This window comes from Telmatherina bonti (genome assembly GCF_933228915.1).
Source record: "Telmatherina bonti genome assembly, chromosome: 23".
Taxonomy (NCBI): Eukaryota; Metazoa; Chordata; class Actinopteri; order Atheriniformes; family Telmatherinidae; genus Telmatherina; species Telmatherina bonti.
Window position 1 is genome coordinate 9,052,734 of NC_136632.1, and position 20,750 is coordinate 9,073,483.

Genomic DNA, 20,750 nt, shown 5'->3' on the forward strand with positions numbered 1-20,750 from the left:
TCGACTGCTACTGTCTTTCAGTACATCATAGGTAGTAGACCGTACACATTCATCTGAGGTCCTATTAAAGAGCTTTTCAGCATGAAGTCCTCCTCCTACAGCCTTACAGAAATTCAGCAGCGGATAGATGAAGTTAGGGGGTTTCTATGTGGAACTATTAGTATCGCCAATGCTCACACTGTGGAGTTTTACACTCAGGACGTGTGGAAACAGTTCATGGCTGTGTCGCCAGAAGAGGTCCTGGCAGCCTTTAGTTCCGGTGTTGACCAGCAGGGGGAGCCAAAACACAAAGGAATGGGTAAATAAACAGCCTGCAGAAGGGCAAACACAGAAAGTTTGACAAACATAAAAAAAATAACTTTATCGTGTGTATCCTTTTCAAAAAAAAAAAAAAGGCAAATCAAAGAGCTGTTTAATTTAAAAAAAGTTTAAAAAAAAATGTTTTATTTTGGGCTGCTCAAAAGTGAGCCATGTGTTAAATGAAATTAAAAATACTTTATTAATCCCCAAAGGGAAATTCAATATTGTAGTATATAATAATAATTAATGCGAGGAGGTCTTGTTCCGGAGGCTGATGGCTGCTGGCAGGAATGATCTTCTGTATCTTTCAGTCTTGCTTTGGACCTGAAGAAGCCTCTCGCTGAACACACTTTGTTGTTTCATCACTGTGTTGTGGAGAGGGTGTGAAGAATCCTCCATCATCTTCATCAGCTTGTGCAGCATTCTTCTTTGGACAATCAGCTCCAGTGGCTCCAGAGTTACTCCAAGCACAGAAGCAGCTTTCTGGATCAGTTTGTTGATTCTCTTCAAGTCTCTGGTTCTGATGCTACTACCGCAGCAGATGGCTGCAACGCTGACTGCACTCTCCACAACAGACTTATAGAAGATATGCAACATCTTGGTGCAGACGTTAAAAGATCTCAGCTTCCTTAAGAAGTACAGTCTGCTCTGACCTTTCTTGTAGATGTATTCAGTGTTGCATTTCCAGTCCAGTTTGTTGTCCAGCTGAACTCCAAGATACTGGTATTCCTCCACCACCTCCACCTCCTCTCCCCGGATGGAAACAGTGCTTTGTTTATTCTTGTTCCTCCTGAAGTCAACAATCATGTCTTTTGTTTAAATGTGTGTGGAATTATATTTACTCTTTGCAAGAGCTTCAACAATATACTAGTTATCCAGCTTTCCTCTTGTAAAAGCGTGCTTCTTGAAATGAAATGTTATTTGTTATGTTGTGACTTTGTCACTCCACAAAACAAGTGACTAAGTGCTTCCTTGCTGTACCTTTCCTGCAAAATTGCAGCAGAAATTCTACTTTTTCCGTAACTAATGCAGGTGATCACAAATGTGATGAGGATTTTTTTTTTTTTTTTTTTTTGTCAGAAGTTATGTTTGAGGAAGTGATTGGAGAGGCAGGTTTGGGTCAGAACAAACTGGGTTCAAGTCTCCAGTTTGGAAACAGTGTTAGCCATTAAGGGACCCCTGAGCAAGGCCCTTAATCCCCAACTTGCTGCCTGGACACTGAAAAATGGCAACTTGCGCTTTCTAGTATATGGCAGAAATGGGTAAAATGCAGCCTAATTTCTCAATCAAGATTAATAAAGTAAAGATTAAAATTATCTGTAGTTATTATTATTATGCTCTTGTATTAAATTCCAATAAATAGCTGTTTTTTGTAATTTTATACGAATAATTGGATTATTACAAAAATAACATGAATAGATTAGAATATTATTTTAAGAAAGCTAATCTAGCCCTGCTTGAGTGCCTGGTTATTAACTAATCAGAATGGTTGTAGTGAACAAGATATGAAAATCTTTAGTATAGACATAAAAAATACATTTAAAAAGGTAAAAGAAAGTACAACACTATTATGCACTTTTACGTGTCTGTTTTAACAGAGCCCCCCAGGACCACATTTGGGTTTTGCATCGATTCAAACCGGCTGGTTGACATCCACGAGCTTTTAAAGGCGGCCAGGGCCCACTCTCTTCCTGGCCTTGGAGTCTGTATGAGCAGAGATGAGCTACTGCATGCGCTCAGAGGGAACAAGTTCCAGTCTGGCGCAAGACCAGCTGAGATCGGTAGGGGAGAATGCACGCTTTGTTTCATGCTGAGAAAAGGAAGCCTGGAAAGAAGCATCCAGGAATTTTCAGCTCAGATGATGTCTGTATTGTACATTGTGATGAAATACAGCCTTTTTTGTTTTCTTTCTTTCTTTTTCCCCCTGAATTTTGAGGCTGTCTAAAGATAAAACAACTATCATTCTTTGCAACCCAGATGCAGAGCTGGAGCCAGATGAATTTATGAACTCTAAGAAATCCCATGAAGTCCAGTCCATGTCTGAGGTGGTGGCCTCTTTGACCCAGAACTGTGGCGTCAAACAGGTAGAGCAACATCTTTAACATTCAAGCAACTCAAATAGCTCATATTTCTTCTCCACTGCTGGCAAGCAAAAAAAAAAGTACAAGCATTTCTCAACTTCCAGGTGGTAGATGTGGGCTCGGGAAAGGGGTACCTCAGCTCCTTCCTGTCTCTGCAGTACGGCCTTCAAGTCTATGGCATCGACTCCTCCGGGATTAACACCCATGGTGCACAGGAGAGGAACAGGAAGCTAAAGAAGTTCTCCCGGGCATACCAGAAACATGCCAAAGCAGCCAGGACCCACCTGGAATCCTTAGACGCACCTCAGAAAGAGGTAGTAAAAATAAAACCTGAGGATGTTTTGTATGGTGATGCAGCAGGAAGCCTGTCGCAGGAGGACAGGTTGTCCATCAGTCCCTCACACGTCGACCCGGCAGCGGAAAAGCAGTCAGAGCTTGACCAAGAAAGGGAGGAACTTTTCCTTAGCGCCATGTCAGAAGATGTGATCCAACTTATATCACCGAGAGTTCCTCCAAGTCAGCTCAGTGCTGAAGAGAAGGAGAGGAGGAAGAGGGAGAACCTGGAGAGGAAAGCTCAGAGCAGGAGAGAGGGTGCTGGCGCCGTGTTTTCCCCGCTCACATCTTATGTCACCGCGGAAACCGAGCTGCGAGATCTCATCGCCGAGCTGGAGGTGAGTTAAAGAGAAAACAGAAAGAACATGAGGTTGACTTTAACATGCATTGGGTTGGTGGAGTCGTGCAGTGCTGAAGCGAAGTTAGATGCCCGCAGCAGTTCTTAGATAACAAACCTATCACAGCGGCTGGGGTTCGCATTACAGTGTGGTGTGTGACCGCGGTGCCAAATCTGCAGCGCGCGTCACCATCGATAAATTGTACCATCAGTCTTCACCCCTACATTCCACCTTTATCCTCCATTCTTTCCCTTCTCTGTGTGATTTCTCCAAATTCCAGAGCGCTGTCCTAGTCGGGCTGCACACGTGTGGAGACTTGGCTCCGAGCATGCTGAGGATGTTTGTGGCTAAACCAGAGCTGGCCGCAGTCTGCAGTGTGGGCTGCTGCTATCACCTGCTGTCTGAGCTGTTTGACCCTGCTGGGCAAGGTAACAACACACAAACACACACACACACACACACACACACACACACACACACACACACACACACACACACACACACACAACTGGGAGTTCAACCTTGATGACAAAAAAGTTGGAGTGCTGTTTGAAATGTGGAAAAAAAATAACACAAAGCACTGATGTGCAAATCTTATAAACCCATATTTTATTCCCAACAGGATATGAACATCATGTTAGATGCTGAAGCTGCAAGATTTGAACATTTTATGAGAAATATCAGCTCATTTTAGATTTGATGGCAGCAACACAACGAGAAAGTTGGAACAGGGTCAACAGGAGACTGAAAAAAGCACAACTGGAGGATTGTTTAAGAAATAATTAGATTAACAGGTAAAATGTCACATGACTGGGTAAAAAAGGAGCATTTCACAGAGGCAGAGTCTTTCAGATGGAAGGATGGACAGACGTTCAGCAACCTGAGATAAACTGCATTTGGAAATGATGGAAAAATATTCCTCAGCCTAAAATGGCAAACACTGTAACGGTCCCGTCATCTGCAGAGGATGATGTCATCAGCAAAATTTCAGATGATCAAGAAGAATCTGTGTGTTTAACAAGGATGCTTATTGGAAAACATCTAATTTTTTCCTGCCATCAAACTAAAAATGAGCAAATATTTTTCATGAAATAGTAAAATGTTCCATCATTTGATATTTTTGTGTTTTTTTTCTGTTAATACCTGCATTGTCAATTTCTGTCTGATATGACAACAAAAGAGAAATAAAATAAAAATATTTTACAAAACACTGAAATCTCTCCAAAAATACATTTCTGAAAGAAAACTGTTTGATAAAAGAAAAAGAAATAAGAGACACAAGTTTACAAAACAATACAGAAAAATTATATATGTTTTTAAAAAAACATTCACAAAACCAAAAAGGCAAATTATTTCAAACTTTATTTAAACTTAAATTATATTATAATTTATGTAGCAGTTTTTTTTCTTTTACAAACACACAAATAAAAACTCCTGATGATACATTTTTATAGTTATTACACATTAATAGCTCTGTTCACATTTCTTCTATCTGTTTGGACCTTTTAAAATGATTTTTGTTGACTTATGATGTGACTCCTTCATGCAAACATCATTTTTCTGACTAGAATTTAACTGCAAAATTAATTAAAAACAGAGTCGTTACAATACTCAAAAGAGCATAATCAATAAAACTAATAAAGCATCAGTTAACATAAACATTTGAGGAAATACAAATGTCTTAGAATACAGAAAAACAGAAAATGCATGATATTAAAAGTGGGAAAATAAATCCATAAAGCACTTTTTAGTGTATGTAATTATGCTTTTGTTGTGTTTTCCTGGCAGTCTTTGCACCTCAGGGTTGCCGGAGCTTCATCGTATCAAAACATCACCATCATCTTCCCACATAAAGCCACATGAACGCTTAAATGCACATTTTATAGGGAGCAAGTCAGATGTTCCGCTGAGAGTCGCGACGCTCGGCCAAGTTACCAATCTGGAGATTGAGTTGAGCTCAGAGACTCACTGCTGGAGTCATCAGCAGGGATTTATGGGTTTAGGATGGCCGTTTAAAGCTGCTACAAATGAGATTTTTTTAACCTTTTTATTTAGAAAGGGAATCGATTGGAAGGGACGGATTGTGCAGCTAGCGTGCACGGTATTTCATCGTGGCTGTTTTTATAGTGAGGCTGGCCTTTTCACGCTCAGAAAGCTGCTTCTTTGCTGCTGCCTTAACTTGACAGTAATGCAGATGCAGAAGCGCACGATCAAAGACTGATATCATCCCTGTTTCGAATATTCCTCCACTCTAGAGTTTATGAGGTATGAAATGGTCTACATGTGTCTTCATGCGGTGACAGCGGCCTCTGTGTGTCTGTAAGTGAGAGCTGGCCCTCTCCACAGTTGATAAAGTACCGCGTCATCCCTTGTTAACAGTGCGACTCTCGCGTCATCGCGGCTCGCCTCTGCATCAGCCAGCAGCGGAAAATGATATCACACTGGCCGATTCAAAGCACTTCTTTCCACACTTGTTTCACAAAGTGAACAAAGGGCTTCGCTCACACACATTCACACACACACATTCACTTCTGTTACATTGCAGTCTGGGCTGCAGGCCAGCTCCTGCGGTGGCCTGCCTCACTGCTAGAAGGAATTAAAGAGCTAAAAAGCTTCATTACTGAAGGCAGTTTATACGTTTAGCCGCTGTTTTGGAATTTATGCAATTCCTTAAGTGCACCGTCGATGTGTAGCACTTCGTGGGGGATCAGGAGGCCACACTCGGGGATATTTATTCACATCAGCAAGAGCGCAGTGAGGAGAGCAAACAGGCGTCTGAGCTGGTCTGGAGCCAGCATGTTTGTAAGAGTCCGGTTACACTCGAAGATAACAGGATTTCTCTGCATTAAGATGCAAACTGGAGTATGTCTCTGCACACATAAAACTTCAGATTGAGTGTGGGGTTTATCCACTTCAGTTCCCTCTGTGCATCTGTGTCTGCAAGCCGCGTGCCGGCCAGAGGGGAAGCTACCCTTATGAGTTAACCTGCATGTGTTTGCAGGCACAGATCCCAGCTGTGCATGCTGTTAGTGCTTCCTTTGACTGCATCCCCCTGGATTCATTGTGCCTTGGCCTCAGTCACTGACCCCTTTAGCAATGACATGAAAAGGATAGCAGGTGGTCAAGTAGTCACACTTTGCTCCCTCCATTTGAAAATATGTGTGTTTGTAGGTGCGAAGAAGTCCTGCTGTTAGGAAAATACAACTCATAATGCTCATTTTCTTCACAAAAGTTAGCTTAGCTTCCCAAAAAAAGTCAGCCCATCATGCATAACATTTTAGTTACTGTGCTTCAGAATGAACATGCGAAAATGAAGATGATCATGTTACTAATTATACTACTTTTAACAATCTAATGAAGTGCTTCACATGAAGGAGGAACACTAGGAAGGTGGATAAATCCAGTAAAGACCAATGTTTAACAAATGTGACTCAGATCTTTTGTGATCTTATACACACACACACACACACACATACATATATATATATATATATATATATATATATATATATATATATACATATATATATATATATATATATATATATATATATATATATATATATATATATATATATATATATATAATATATATATATATATATATATATATTATATATACACACTGACTCACAACTAAATTAGGTGAAATCATCATCACCTATCACCACCAATATTCTGGCAGGCTGTTGTTGGTAAACATGCTACAGCGGTACTAAGCATGGAACCAAAGTGTGCAAAGAAAATATTCTGCACACCATAACACCAGCAGTAGTCTGAACTGCTGACACGAGGCACGGTGGATGTATGTTTTAATGTTGTCTTCATCATATTCTGACACTATATAACACAGCAGCTGAAATAGAGACTGGTCAGACTGGTACAGTTCTGTGAAAAGTATTTTCAAATTTGGCACACCTACATGTGTCAGATCATCAAATGAATTTTAATATTAGACAAACATAACTTGAGTAAATACAAAATGCAGTTTTAAAATGAGTATTTTATTTTAAATACTTTCTTACAGTCGTGTGTGTATTTAATCAAGTGGCCGGCAGGTTTATGTTAGCTGTGGCTTTGGCTGAGCAGTGCGTCTGAATGGGTTTAATACAAAACAGCAGCATCACAAAGGCAAGGCAGATTAAATAAGTTTAAAACCAGAGTCCATGTGTGAGTAAGTAACACATTTAAAAAAGTCAAATTAAAGTGAATTTAAAGAATAAACTTTTGGAATGTCTGTTTTTCCTGTTCTGGGCCAGACGGAGAGGAAAGCTTGTCAGAGATCGAAATCATACAACATCAATTTGCTGAATTTGTTTGTATATGCATGTGTATGTTCTTTGAAGTTTATGTCTCTAAAACATTTCAGTCCTCTTCATTGGCTCTTGGTAGATTGGATCAGCTGGGTGGATACTCTGATGGGTGATGCTCTTCCATGAAACTTAGATTTTGTCAGATGACACTAGTTTTAAAATCAGGATTTTATTCGGTCTGGAAATGTTTGATCAGATTTTTGACTTAACACGTCCTAATGGGCTGCTGTTTAGTCTCTAAAGAAAGAAACAGTAAATTATAAATGAGATCTGCTTCATTAGGAATTGGAGTCTCAATTGCATTGATTTTTAAATACACATCGACATCGCTGTATTCACCAAACTGCATGCTGAGAGTCCAGTTCAGTGTTTCCATGAAGAAGTTCGACAGCCATGTTCATTATCATGGATTTAAATTTAATTTACAACCGGATTCCAAAAAAGTTGGGACACTTTAGAAATTGTGAATAAAAACTGAATGCAATGATGTGGAGGTGCCAACTTCTAATATTTTATTCAGAATACAACAGAAATCACAGGACAATAGTTTAAACTGAGAAATTGTATGATATTAAGGAAAAATATGCTCATTCAAAATTTCATGGTGTCAACAAATCCCCAAAAAGTTGGGACAAGGCCATTTTCACCACTGTGTGACACCCCCCCCTTCTTCTTACAACACTCAACAGACGTCTGGGCATTGAGGAGACCAGCTTCTCAAGTGTAGACATAGGAATGTTCTCCCATTCTTGTGTAATACAGGCCTCTAAGTGTTCAATCGTCTTGGGTCTTCTTTGTCTGACCTTCCTCTTAATGATGCGCCAAATGTTTTCTATAGGTGAAAGATCTGGACTGTTGGCTGGCCAGGTCAGTACCCGAATCCTTCTCCCACGCAGCCATGATGTTGTGATTGATGCAGAATGTGGTCTGGCATTATCTTGTTGAAAAATGCAGGGTCTTCCATGAAAGAGACGACGTTTGTATGGGAGCATATGTTGCTCTAGAACCTGAATATATTTTTCTGCATTGATGGTGCCTTTCCAGATGTGCAAGCTGCCCATGCCACACGCATTCATGCAACCCCATACCTTCAGAGATGCAGGCTTCTGAACAGAGCGTTGATAGCAACTTGGGTTGTCACTGTCCTCTTTGGTCCTGATGACCTGGTGCCCCAGATTTCCAAAAAGAACCTCAAAACGTGATTCGTCTGACCACAGAACAGTCTTCCATTTTGCCACACTCCATTTTAAATGACTCCTGGCCCAGTGTAAACGTCTTCGCTTGTGGATCTTTGTTAGAAATGGCTTCTTCTTTGCAGAATAGAGTTTCAGCTGGCAACGGCGGATGGCACGGTGGATTGTGTTCACTGACAATGGTTTCTGGAAGTACTCCTGAGCCCATGCTGTGATTTCCTTCACAGTAGCACTCCTGTTTTTGATGCAGTGTCGTTTAAGGGCCCGGAGATCACGGGCATTCAGTATGGTTCTCCGTCCTTGACCTTTACGCACAGAGATTTTTCCAGATTCTCTGAATCTTCTGATGATATTATTCACAGTTGATGATGACAACTCTTTGCAATTTTTCGCTGGGTAACACCTCTCTGATACTGTTCCACTATCTTTTTACGCAACATTGTGGGAGTTGGTGATCCTCTACCCATCTTGGCTTCTGAGGGACACTGCCAATCTGAGAAGCACTTTTTATACCCAATCATATTGCCAATTGACCTGATTAGTGCTGATTGGTCTTCCAGGTGTTTGCTGTATGCTCAAATGACTTTTTCCAGCCTCTAATAGGTTCTTGTCCCAACTTTTTTAGGATTTGTTGACACCATGAAATTTTGAATGAGCATATTTTTCCTTAATATCATACAATTTCTCAGTTTAAACTATTGTCCTGTGATTTCTGTTGTATTCTGAATAAAATATTAGAAGTTGGCACCTCCACATCATTGCATTCAGTTTTATTCACAATTTCTAAAGTGTCCCAACTTTTTTGGAATCCGGTTTGTAATTTAAGATGATTTAAGTTGGACTAACATTTTTGCAGCTCAAAGTAACAAAACTATTTGTTTTGTTGTTGTATTATTAAATTAGCATTTTTTTTCTTTTGTAGTTTTGTTGCTTCAGTGTATCCACATAAACTTATCAAACCACTACAGCAAAGTTCAGTCACCCTTTTAATGAAATACTCAATATAATTTATTTGTGTAGCAAAAAATGCAAATGCAAGAAAAACCAAACAGAATACAAATGAAAATAATAAATAAAAACATATTAAAAAAAAAAAAAACAACCAATCCCATCCTGCTTCATCCAAACTCCAATGTACTGAGTGGATTGTATTCTGAAGAACAGTCACAGGGCCGCAAACGTGAAGAAATGAGAAAGAGCTATTATGTTTGGGGGGAAATATTCCTAGAAATTTATGTGAGAATGAATACAAAAAAATAAAATAAGCAAACATGTTAGATGCTGAAACAATAAAATAATATTTAAAGAACTGAAACAGATCATAGTAATAATACTGCTGTCACAATGCCTGGTTGCAGAATTTTCAACAGACCAAATCATAATTATTCATCCACTCACAGCCGTAACTCCACTAAAACCTCTGGAATCAAAACATTTTTAACAGGAAAAGCTGCTAAATATGAAATGAACTTGCACCGCCACCACTGAAGGAATATGTCAAGCTAAAGTCTGGAAGAACCACCACGAGAGGAGACAGTGAGGTCACCCCAGACGCACAATCTATGCTGTCAGTTTAGGGTAGAAACATCTGGAACACTGTTGCAGCTGCAATAAGAGAACACAGCACATAGACTGCTTTTAAACCCCATCTCAAAACCCAAACAAGTTCTCACAGCTAGATAGATGCTCTACATATACGTAGCGGTATGTGTGCTGTATACGTCTGATCCGTTTGTATTGCTGTGTTTTATTCCTTTTATATCTTATTAGGTGTGCGACATGTTAACATATGCACATCTATACATGTGCAACACCCTTTATTTTTTATATTATGCTGTGTCATTGAAATGTAAGTGACTGTTTTAATTGAATTATAGTTACAGTAATGTGAGTAAAGTTACAGTACTGTGTTTTATCTTGTATTCTAACACTCCAACCTGAGTCATTCCCACGTCAGCCGAGAGATATGATTCCTCCAGCGTGTCCTGGGTCTTCCCCAGGGTCTCCTCTCACAGGAACTTGCTGGAGCACTTCACCAGGGAGGCGTCCAGGAGGCATCCTCACCAGATGCCCTGGCCACATATATCCTGTCGAATGTTTATCTGTGACCCGCCAAGGGACAGAAAATGTAAAGTAGCTGTAATGCTAACTCTTCTCGCATTTACATTTTGTATTCTTTTTTTTTTACTTACATTCAATAATGCAGTAAATAAAAAATATTCATAGTTATATCAATGATAATAATGATCAGCATGTGAGTACACTTTAAGTCATGTATAGCAGGAGGAGCTTTGTCTCCTGAGCTTCATTTAAGCCTATTTTGATGCTGATTGTTTAGAAATAAACTAATATTTCTAAAAAAAAAAAAAAAAAAAAAAAAAAAAAAACAACAAAAAAAACCAGTTTACTTCACTAACAGAAATAATAAGACCCAGCAGTGCATTTCTATACCAGCATGTGTCCATATGCACATAGAAAGGGCATAAATGCAATGCAAAATGCAGTAATTTAAATTCAGTAAATGGTTAAAAACAAATACAGTGTTTTTTTTTTTTTCAGGAGACATTAAGTGTTGCTGAGTGAGTTGATAGTTAGGAGGATGAGCTCAACAGATATTTGGATTAAAGTCTGACATTTGCAGCATTTAGGAGATATGGACCATTTACATAGAAGTCTGTCTCAAAATTCTGGAAAAGTTGGGATTTTTTTTTTTTAATGTGCATCATAGTTTTCCACAGCTGCTGCTCCTTGTTAGAAAGTCCTTGTAAGATGGCAAGCAGCCTCTTCCATGGAAACCGTTTCCAAGAGCGCCTGCAGTCGCAGTCTATTTTTTAAATGGATTCGAGCCGTCATACATTCAGTTATTAGAAGTTGTTTGTGAACTTTGGGAAAAGGCCCCTTCAGCAAAAGATGCACCAGGTCACAATGGAGAATACAGCGAATAATATTATCTAATATTACCTGAAATTGATGGACAGTAAACAGATCTTGCCTGCAGTACCAGATATACACATATTGTGCAATCAAACAGAGGGTTGTGAAGGATTTTCCAGACATGATCGCATTCTGTTTTTTCCACATAACTGCTTAAATCAGTTTCTCTTTTCCTTGGAACTGTTTTCCAGATATTTACTGATATTTTGTTTAATAATTTATACAATTTCAGTGCAACTTCATTTTTTTTCTTGGCCTTTCCTTTTACTCTTGTTCCGATTACAGTTTCTCCAAATCCTTTGTGACCTCATTTGTACATATTTTAAAATCTTAGTCTTTGGTACGCAGTTCAGCTGAGCTAAAGTTCTTATTTCCCACCTTTTTCATATCCTCCAGGACTATAATGCCTTTGAATTCTAGATGGTATGGCTGAGTTGTTTTAGTAAAGCAGATATCTATGATTTCATAATGGGACCTTGGAAGAGTCAGAAATATTACGATAAATCTGTTGGTGATGGAACAATAGAACTGAATCAGGTGGTTACAATCTGAACCAATCTTACATATCCTGTTTATGGCATCTTCTTGAAAGAAGAAAAAAAGATCAAATAATATGTATGTGTTGGGTTTGTCTTGAGGCAGCTCACACACAAACACAGATGCAGACTGTTTGGCACAATTCGAACAGGAACTACACTCATGGAAACAATTATAGAGATCCTAACTGTAAACTCAGACTTTATCTGCATTCTCTCCCTTGCAGAGTGTTTGCACAGCGTGTGTGGTTTCCCTCTGAGTCAGTACCTCCGCGACCAGTCCTGGTTCTGTGGCAGGAACGCCAGGATGTCAGCCTGTTTGGTGAGTCGGATTAAAGATAGAAGAAGAAAAAAAGGAAGGTGTGCTGTCAGGGATGTGTTTGTTACAGAAGCCTCAAACTGATTAAAGTAAAGTAGGTTGATGAGCTGATACAGCTTCTCCCTCCTCCACAGATGGAGGAAATACTCTGATTATATCATGACAGATTCTGAATTTCTTGGATGCTTTTTCTAACAAATCACTTTTTTTTTTCTGGTAAACAATTTGAATAAAAGCTTTGTCCTTTTTTTTCCTGCTTAACAGGCACTGGAGAGAGTTTCACTTGGCCAGGGGGTGAGTGCAGCATGCTTACTAACAATCATCAATATCATAAACTAATAGCTGCTATCAGCAGCAGAGTGGGAATGTCTTCATCTACTGTGTCATCACACTTATCCAAACAAATCCATCAGATGTTATCTTCATTGTCGACCTTCTACACACGCTCATCCACACCAGACATTAATGCTGCTATTGTTTTAAGTCTGCGATTGACTACAGTGTATTTATTTGTAATGAGGAGTTTGGAAGCTGCAGGCCAAAGTCGATACACGATCCCCGCCACCATTAATATGGAATGTTTATAAATATTAATGCAATCATGAAAAGATGGATAGCTCACTGGAACAGTGGTCTGAATCTCCAAGCAGGCTTGATTGCTTGCTAGTGTTGCATTGAGTTTGGAAAGTGTCAGAAATATTCATCAGCCATGTTGCATTTTCTTTTTCCTGCAGATTCAGATGGGGTCTCTGTTCTACAGAGCAGTCCTTCATGTTATTCTCAGGGACCACTACAGCTCCTATAAAAGGTAAAACACAAGAACTTCAGGCAGTTTGTTGCTTCACAGCACGTGTGAGAATGATTCAGATCAGGACAAGATTCTGGTTTTTGCTGTGGTCCAAAGCTTTTATTTTCATTGTTCTGAACCAGAAAGGGGAAAAAGACTTTTGTTTGGTTTGTTTTTCCAAATCAACCAAGCTTTGCAAACCAAATCCACATGTAGATGTTGTAGAGTAGGATGTGGTCAGTGAGTCATTTTGGTGCTACAAAGCAACAGCTGTATTCATTCATTCATTCATTTTCTTAACCGATTAGTCCAGTTAAGGGTCACGAGGAAACTGGAGCCTATCCCTGTTAGAATTTGACGTGAGGCAGGGTACACCTGGACAGGTCCATCACAGGCAACAGCTGTAGTAGAATCTAATATGAGATTAGGAGTGTGTTGCTTTGATTTGGATGCAAACATCAGCAAATGTGCATGTTCATACTGGTGCAGGAGAACATGAATGTCCCTAATTTCACATAAGCTCCATCAAGTCGCTGTTTACTGCTTGTATTAATGTGAAATCATGACTAGATGTTTCCCTTTATCTCAGGCTAGAATATAGAACGGATCATCTCCAGTCCTTGTGAGCTACCGCCCTGCAGGTTTTAGTGTTTCCCTGCTGCAAAACACACGACCCAAATCAAACTAAAACCTGCAGGATGGTAGCCCTCGAGGACTAGAGTTGGTGAGAACAAGGAAGAGAAAATCTCCAGGTAGTCCGTCCACCATCAAGCACTGGCGATACGTTCCAAGCTCAGGCAGACTGTTAAAGCTTTAGACAGGGATTGATTTGGAAACATGAACAACTCAGACTTTAATCTGATAAAGATTTTCATTTCGATCCGTTCTTCCGTCGCTGCTCTTCGGTGACTGATTTCACCTGCTTGACAAAGCAGCTGAGGGAAAAGCAGCAGACCTCAGATCAGCTGTTATTAATTAGACTTAGACACCAGTTCTCTCCAAACAAAGCCTTTTTATCACCACTGAGTCCTTCAGAAGTATTTGTTTCCATAGGTGTGTTTTGAGAAGAATCAGAGAGAGTGAGAGTGACAGCGTGGCAGGTTGTGGACTTCAGAGTGCAGAAGCTGAGAGATAAAAATGTGTCTGATCCACAGTGAAAAGCGAGTCGGGAACGTTTATTCCAAGGCAACGTCATTTGTGGACTACGTTCGCCGAGCTCTGCGCCGACTGGAACTGGATGACTCAAAGGTCAGGAGCAGAACGCTGCCGTCATCTTACAGCACCTTCAAGAAACTGTTGAAAAGTTTGGGGGAAACATGGAATTGATGGAGAGTCGTACCTCCTTTTACATTTTCATGGTTCAATCCAATTCAGATCTTTGTTTAGAAACTCCTAATAGAAGTTTAGTAAACTATCCAGACAGACATCGTCTGGTTGCCATGGTTAATCATGGGATGGGATGACATAATTACGCTAGTGTTAAGTTTCTTTCAGCTCCTAAAAATCATAAAATATTTTTATATTTTTACTCCAACTCATGTTTTTATCCCATGTTCCCATCTTGACTCTCACATCCAGCTCTCTGACAGCGACATCCAGGACTACCACAACACGTACGAAGCACGTATGGACGAGATGCATGCATTTAACATGGTAAGACCCTCAGTTCGTCCTTAGTGGAAGTGTTTCCAGCCTGTGTCGAGTCTTTGTTTTGCGTCCTCATACCCAACAACCTGTTTATGTTTTACATGAAATCATTTCATCCCTGTAAAATGCTAATGTGTTACAGACCACTGGCTTAGATTTTTGCAGTCTGTGGGGAAATAATGTGCGAATAATCACACAGAACAGGAAGAAAACCAGCCTCTGCTTTCTTCTGAAGTCATTAATTATGCTGTCAGCTGGGGTAGAAATTTGGTTTTTGACATAAAGCAGTAAAACGGCACAACAGCCCACAAGCTACTAGGTGGACACGAGTCACCACTCAGACATTTCAGAGCAGAAAGTAGCATAAAAAAGATGTATATATATTTATAGAGCAGATTTATAAAGCAGTTTATAACAGGAATCTGTGTATTCTGATATCAATTGCAAACTTCTTTTAATAGAAAAATAACTGTTTTCTTCATGTTGTTTTCTGTGTAGCTGAAGGTGACCCTTGCTCCTTGTATTGAAGGTCTGATTCTCCTTGATCGCCTCTGCTACCTGAAAGAACAGGTAAAATCACTGCAGTTTGGTAGCAAATCATAGTTGCAATCTTACGTGACAGTTTGGGAATCCTACATCCAAACATCGGTTACTATGAGTACTTAGGTGAACGGTAAATTGAAGGAATGTTCTTACCTTTTGTTCATGTTAATATTTTTAAATACTTTGACTATACTATATATATAGTTTACTTTAAATACTTTGACTCTTCAAACATTGAATAAGTTGCAAAACAAGAAGAGAAGTCCAGAGGATAATAAAGTATTTTTGGGTATCTATTTTCTCAAGCTGGAATGTAATAGAGGTGAAGGTCAAGAAAACACCATGAGAGAACGGCTTATTGGATTGCAAGTGAGATGTATCAAAACCTTGATTTTAACGCATCCTTTATGCAGCATTGCATTTAACACCGTTCAGAATTCTTAGTTGCTTTTTTCACAGATATGATGAAAATCCTGTGAAAAACACACACAAGCTGGGGATGTGCAGCAGTCATGTTGTCGGACATAAAATCAAAATGTTTTAGCACCTTTTCTGAGCTTTAGTGAACGTGATTAGAATGGAAACACCAAATAAACAGTATTTAAAAAACATAAAAGAAATTTTTAAAAAAAGGCAATTCCACACGTTCAGTGACCCCTCACTGTCTCCTCCCTGTATCTGAGCTGGACTCATCCTTATGATCGGTTCTTACAGCTCGTTGACTGGGATTTAAACTTTGCATCCCAGATGATTCAAGCGCACACAGAAATGTCAGCTGAAATCTGGACAACTGACACTGATATAGGTGTTGGCTTAATGGAATCCAGCCTGCAGTTTACGGTCATATGCTGCTGGAGCCAAACACAACACCCTGACCTTTGCTTTGAGTCACTGTGATGAGATATGTGCGATCAGAGAGCTTTGAACTTATGATTACATGTGATTGTGTGTCAGATGGACTTCCTTATTAAGGTCCTGTAATCAAACTACGTCACATCAGCAGCACAGGCCAGCTCCCTTGGGGAGGAGTAAAAAGGAGATGATGGATGGATGTTTATGTGATCCATGTGATGATAAATGTGCTGAAGCATGTTCAGCTTAATCACATGAAAACACACATCAGGTGTGGAGCTGTTGCGTTGTTTGGGCTTTGTTGAGCAACTAAACATTATGCTTTGTGTTTTTCAGGAGAATGTGTCCTTCTCCGCACTGGTGCAGCTTTTTGACCCCCTGCTGTCGCCCAGATGTTACGCAACCGTTGGACTGAAGAGTGATGCAAAGAGAATAAGAAGTTAAACCATAAATATACTGATGCATAGCTTATAGATATGATCCTGCTGTACTATTGTGCACCTCACCTTGTTTTTATCAGTTGTACATCTTCATGTTCATCCTCCTACTGTTTTAAAAAGTGCTTTTTTTTTTTTTTTAAATGTATTTCAGTGTTTCTAATGGAAAACTGATCTGAAACATTTCCGGTTTTCCGTCCTTGAGAGCAGCTCGATACACCTGGAAAAACTGTGTGGCCTGATTGAATTATATCTATTGCAGCCTTTTGACTTTGTGTTTGAGTGACTCTAAAGAAAACACTTGTTTTTAAGCACCCTTCAGGGAACTGGGGGTATTGTGGGATTTAAGAAGACTTGGATCCCCGCTGCATGTCTGGAAAGCCCATTTCAGGTCTCTTAAACTAAAGGAAGCAGGGAAAAGTACTAACAAGGCCAGAGGCACAGTTTTCTAGCCTTTTCTTTTTGTTTTATTATTTTTTTTTAATCCAATAAAGTTGCTAAACTCACAAGTTTGAAAGATTTTTGTACATGGAGATTGAGAGGATGGGTACTTCCCACAAGCTGTACCTTGTCTTGATGAGAGCAACTCAACTAGAAATGATGCTCTGATTAAGAAAATGAGTGTATATCAATCAGCTTTTCAGAAAAAGTTTGATAAGAGAGACTGGCATGACTGGAACATCGCCTGTGGCTCAGAGGATAACTATAACCACATATTGCCCTCGATGCGTCAGTCTGTGTGTAGGGACACAGAGAGAAAAAAGCTGCTTTTACGGTGAAATATAAATCACTGAACTTGCTGTATTACTGTTTTTGAGAAGGGATTAATGAAAAACACATTTGTGGAGCCTCAAGCAAGGTTAGGAGTTGTGAGGAAGTGTGATAAAAAGCTGGAACAGAAAAGAAAGATTTATTTGTAGAACACTTATAACTAAAAGCTTTACTAAATAAAAGAAGCCTTCAGATGCTTTTTTAATCAAAATAATCAGTATACGGGAAAAAAAAGAAACAAGGGGCAGTACAGACCATAGTTGAGCTCCAACCAAGCAGAAACCTTCGGCAGTCAAAGTTTAATGACTTGCAAACATTGCAGTTCATCACCCATCCGCTAGGGGCAGGCTGCAAAAGGTAGTCAAACAGGCTGTGTCTGAATGTCCACACTAATCCCAATAAAGTGCTTTATATAGTGTCCGAATGCCCTGAAAGATAAAAAAAAGTATTGCACTCAAAATGACCCACAATGTATACTGAAAAGTAGTGCGCATCAATGGTCAATATAGACCACGATGCATTGCGGCAACTCAAAAGTGACATGGACATCAAAACCAGTAAAAAAAAATCTGGTGTCTATTAATTTTTAGTGAATATATATATGCAGCAAAGAAATAATAGAATAAAATAAAGAAAAATAATTTATTTTAATCTTTACGGCGTCATGGTTGCTGTGGTGACAGTAGGTGGTCACATGATCTGCGACGAGGAGAAAATAGTTTAAGAAGGGATGAGAAAAAGGTGAGGATATTCAGACACAGTCGTCATTCCTGGTTTAAAAAAAAAAAAAAAAAAAGAAAATATTCACAACAGAAATAAAAATTATTTAGTTTTTGCTTTGTATTTAATGATTTTTTTTTAGTTTCCTTATTGTCTTGTAGAAGCTAATTGTGTTTTGTGTTGTACTTTTTCCATAGTATATTCCAGTTGAACAGAAATTGCCTTTTTGTGACATAAATTAGTTCCTTCTGACATATTAAGGGGCTTGATCATGTAAAATGTTATCAACAAGATTTTATATTAACTTCCAAAACGATTAAATGAAATCCAACAAAGACATGAAGATACTTGGCTTGTGTTTTCCTCTTTTGGTTAAAGTTAAGATCCTTTCTGCAACATTTCTGAATAAGATCATGGGGGTTAAAAAAAAAAAAAAAAAAAAGCTGTATTGCTGAACTTTGAAATATATTTTTTCCACGTTGACTCCCAACAAAGGCTAATTCGCCCTCTCTCTAGCATCCTGTTTCTTCTCTGAGCTCTTTTCAGCCATATAAAGACAGTCTGATGTTGACTCTTGTTTTGTCACGTTCCTTTTTTCTTCTCTCTCTGGCCTTGAAATAATGTGCTGAATCAGCCATTTTGCGTGTTTCACCATTGGTAGTGTTACTATATGCAGTCCTAGAGTGTGGAACTGTAAAGCAAAATGCACCTGTCATGAGAGGCTCCATGTTAGAAAAAGAAGTTGTGAAGTGAAGTTTTCTCAGAATACTGCAGGACAAAAACAGTTCCAGGAATGTACAAAAGAAATGTCAGTGTACACCAAAACAAGTCAGAAGCCTTGAGTTTAAATGTTGGAGGTTATATACTGTTACTTTAAATACTAGGAAATAATCATCATGCTCAATTTAAACTTTGATGAAAGCCTTCTTTATTTTGAAATATTCCTCTACTTTTTTAAGTTGTTTTCATATCAGCTGTTGGAATAACATGTTAATGACATCAGCTTATAAAACACACCACTCAAATTTGACAGAGAAGCCTCAAAAGCTTATTTCGGGTCCAAGTTGCCATGGCAAAACTGCATCCCAAGCTGTGCAATCACTCTTTCAAGCACCACGATTAGATATACTGTCTTATCTGTGTTTAACATGAGGTTATTATCAGTTGTCTACTTCCTGGCATCTGCCTGTGACAGTTTTTAACACACAACTAATATCATCAGCATAAGTTTGACATGAGATATAGCTAAATATTTGGTCCCAGAGGTAGAATATGTGGCAAGAACAGAGCTCTGAGGGACTCAGACACCAATAGTCTCTGGCATGACCTGGTTTAAAAGTTTAATGAGTGAACCGTTTTGATAATATAGAAAAATAAAAGTATTGACAAGTTATAAAGTCCAATATTAAAGGTTAAAGTCATCTCTCTTGATGACATGGGGGTTAACATCATACCTATGCATAACTTAAAGCTGATTGGTGTATGCAGGTTCTGGAGCTACATATGCTTCCATCCAGATGTTTTCAGGGAAGTTCTTACTAATGTCAGCAAAATCCTGCTCAATCACATTTCAGTAAGGAGTTTAAACAGGCTGAAGATAATTTTAAGTTCATTCAGCATCAGCAGATGTTGATGTGAACAACAGACCAACAGTTTTAAGAAACTCTGGACTTCGTAGATTAAAATAAAGGATCAGGATGTGCTGTAATTTCCCTCGGTGTGCATCACACAGCATCTCTTCCCTTCACGTCCTCCACCGCTTCTCGTATTTGTGTCAGGATGTGATGTTTTGTGTTCTCTTTAGTTTCTAGTTTCCTGTTTTAGTTTGTAGTTTTCCTGGTTTAGTTCCCTGATGTCCAGTTTCCTGTTTTGCTTTCCCGTTCATTAGCTCACCTGGACTCATTAGTTAAGTCATTCCACGTGTGTCTCGTGCTGTTTGTGTGTGTGTGTACACGGCTTGGTTTCTGTCTCTAATGGCTGGATCATTGTGTGTGTTTAACCATGTTTCCCTGCTGAGTCCTGCCTTCAGTTTATTCTGTGATTAAAACCTCTAAGTTCTGCATCTCTGGCTCCGTTCTCCTGCATTTGGATCCACACCTCCACCAGCATTTATGACAATTTGTCCCTGTAGCTGCAGCATCCTGCACATCTGCAGGCCATTCATACAGTAGACTTCTCAACATTGCCACAACAAAACTGTCCCAGGGCTTTATTTTTATCCCAGTAAAGACAAACGATGTGTCTCTTGGCCGTGTCTGGGGCATGTTTGGATGCAGCAGCAGCATAGTTTGGTCCATCAGCCAGCCGCTGTGGCCTGACTGACACAGATGCAAGCAAAACAAAGACGGCAATGAGTCTCGTTTGGGATTTAAACACTGCTTGGTTTTGCTGTGGCCAAGTGAGTCATGTCCTCTCGACCTGCCTCGTCCTTGATGCTTGCACGCATGCTTGCTCACAGGTGTGTGTATAAACACTCATCCTGGGACAGTGCGGTGGCTTTCATGTGTCCACATAGGCAGGGATACGTTACACAACTGAAGGCCACACGTGTGAAGCGACTTCAGGAGGACGGGAAGCTAAACTCCAATTTCATGTTTTTACACTTAAGAGGACAGGAAGAAGGGGTTCAGGATGTTGTGATTGCTC

The 20,750-nt window shown here is 39.4% G+C and overlaps 1 protein-coding gene across 1 annotated transcript; it reads left to right on the top strand.

Annotated features, from left to right (window-relative positions):
* Positions 1-78: 78 nt before the first annotated feature.
* mettl25 (methyltransferase like 25) lies at positions 79-16,620 on the top strand (the record flags this gene model as incomplete). Its single annotated transcript, XM_079262968.1, has 12 exons — positions 79-298; positions 1,899-2,081; positions 2,278-2,384; positions 2,486-3,052; positions 3,333-3,480; positions 12,256-12,350; positions 12,612-12,641; positions 13,082-13,155; positions 14,289-14,382; positions 14,713-14,787; positions 15,280-15,351; positions 16,513-16,620. Exons 1-12 carry the CDS (start codon positions 82-84, stop codon positions 16,618-16,620), a joined length of 1,770 nt encoding a protein of 589 aa, XP_079119094.1. The 5' UTR covers positions 79-81.
* Positions 16,621-20,750: the final 4,130 nt, after the last annotated feature.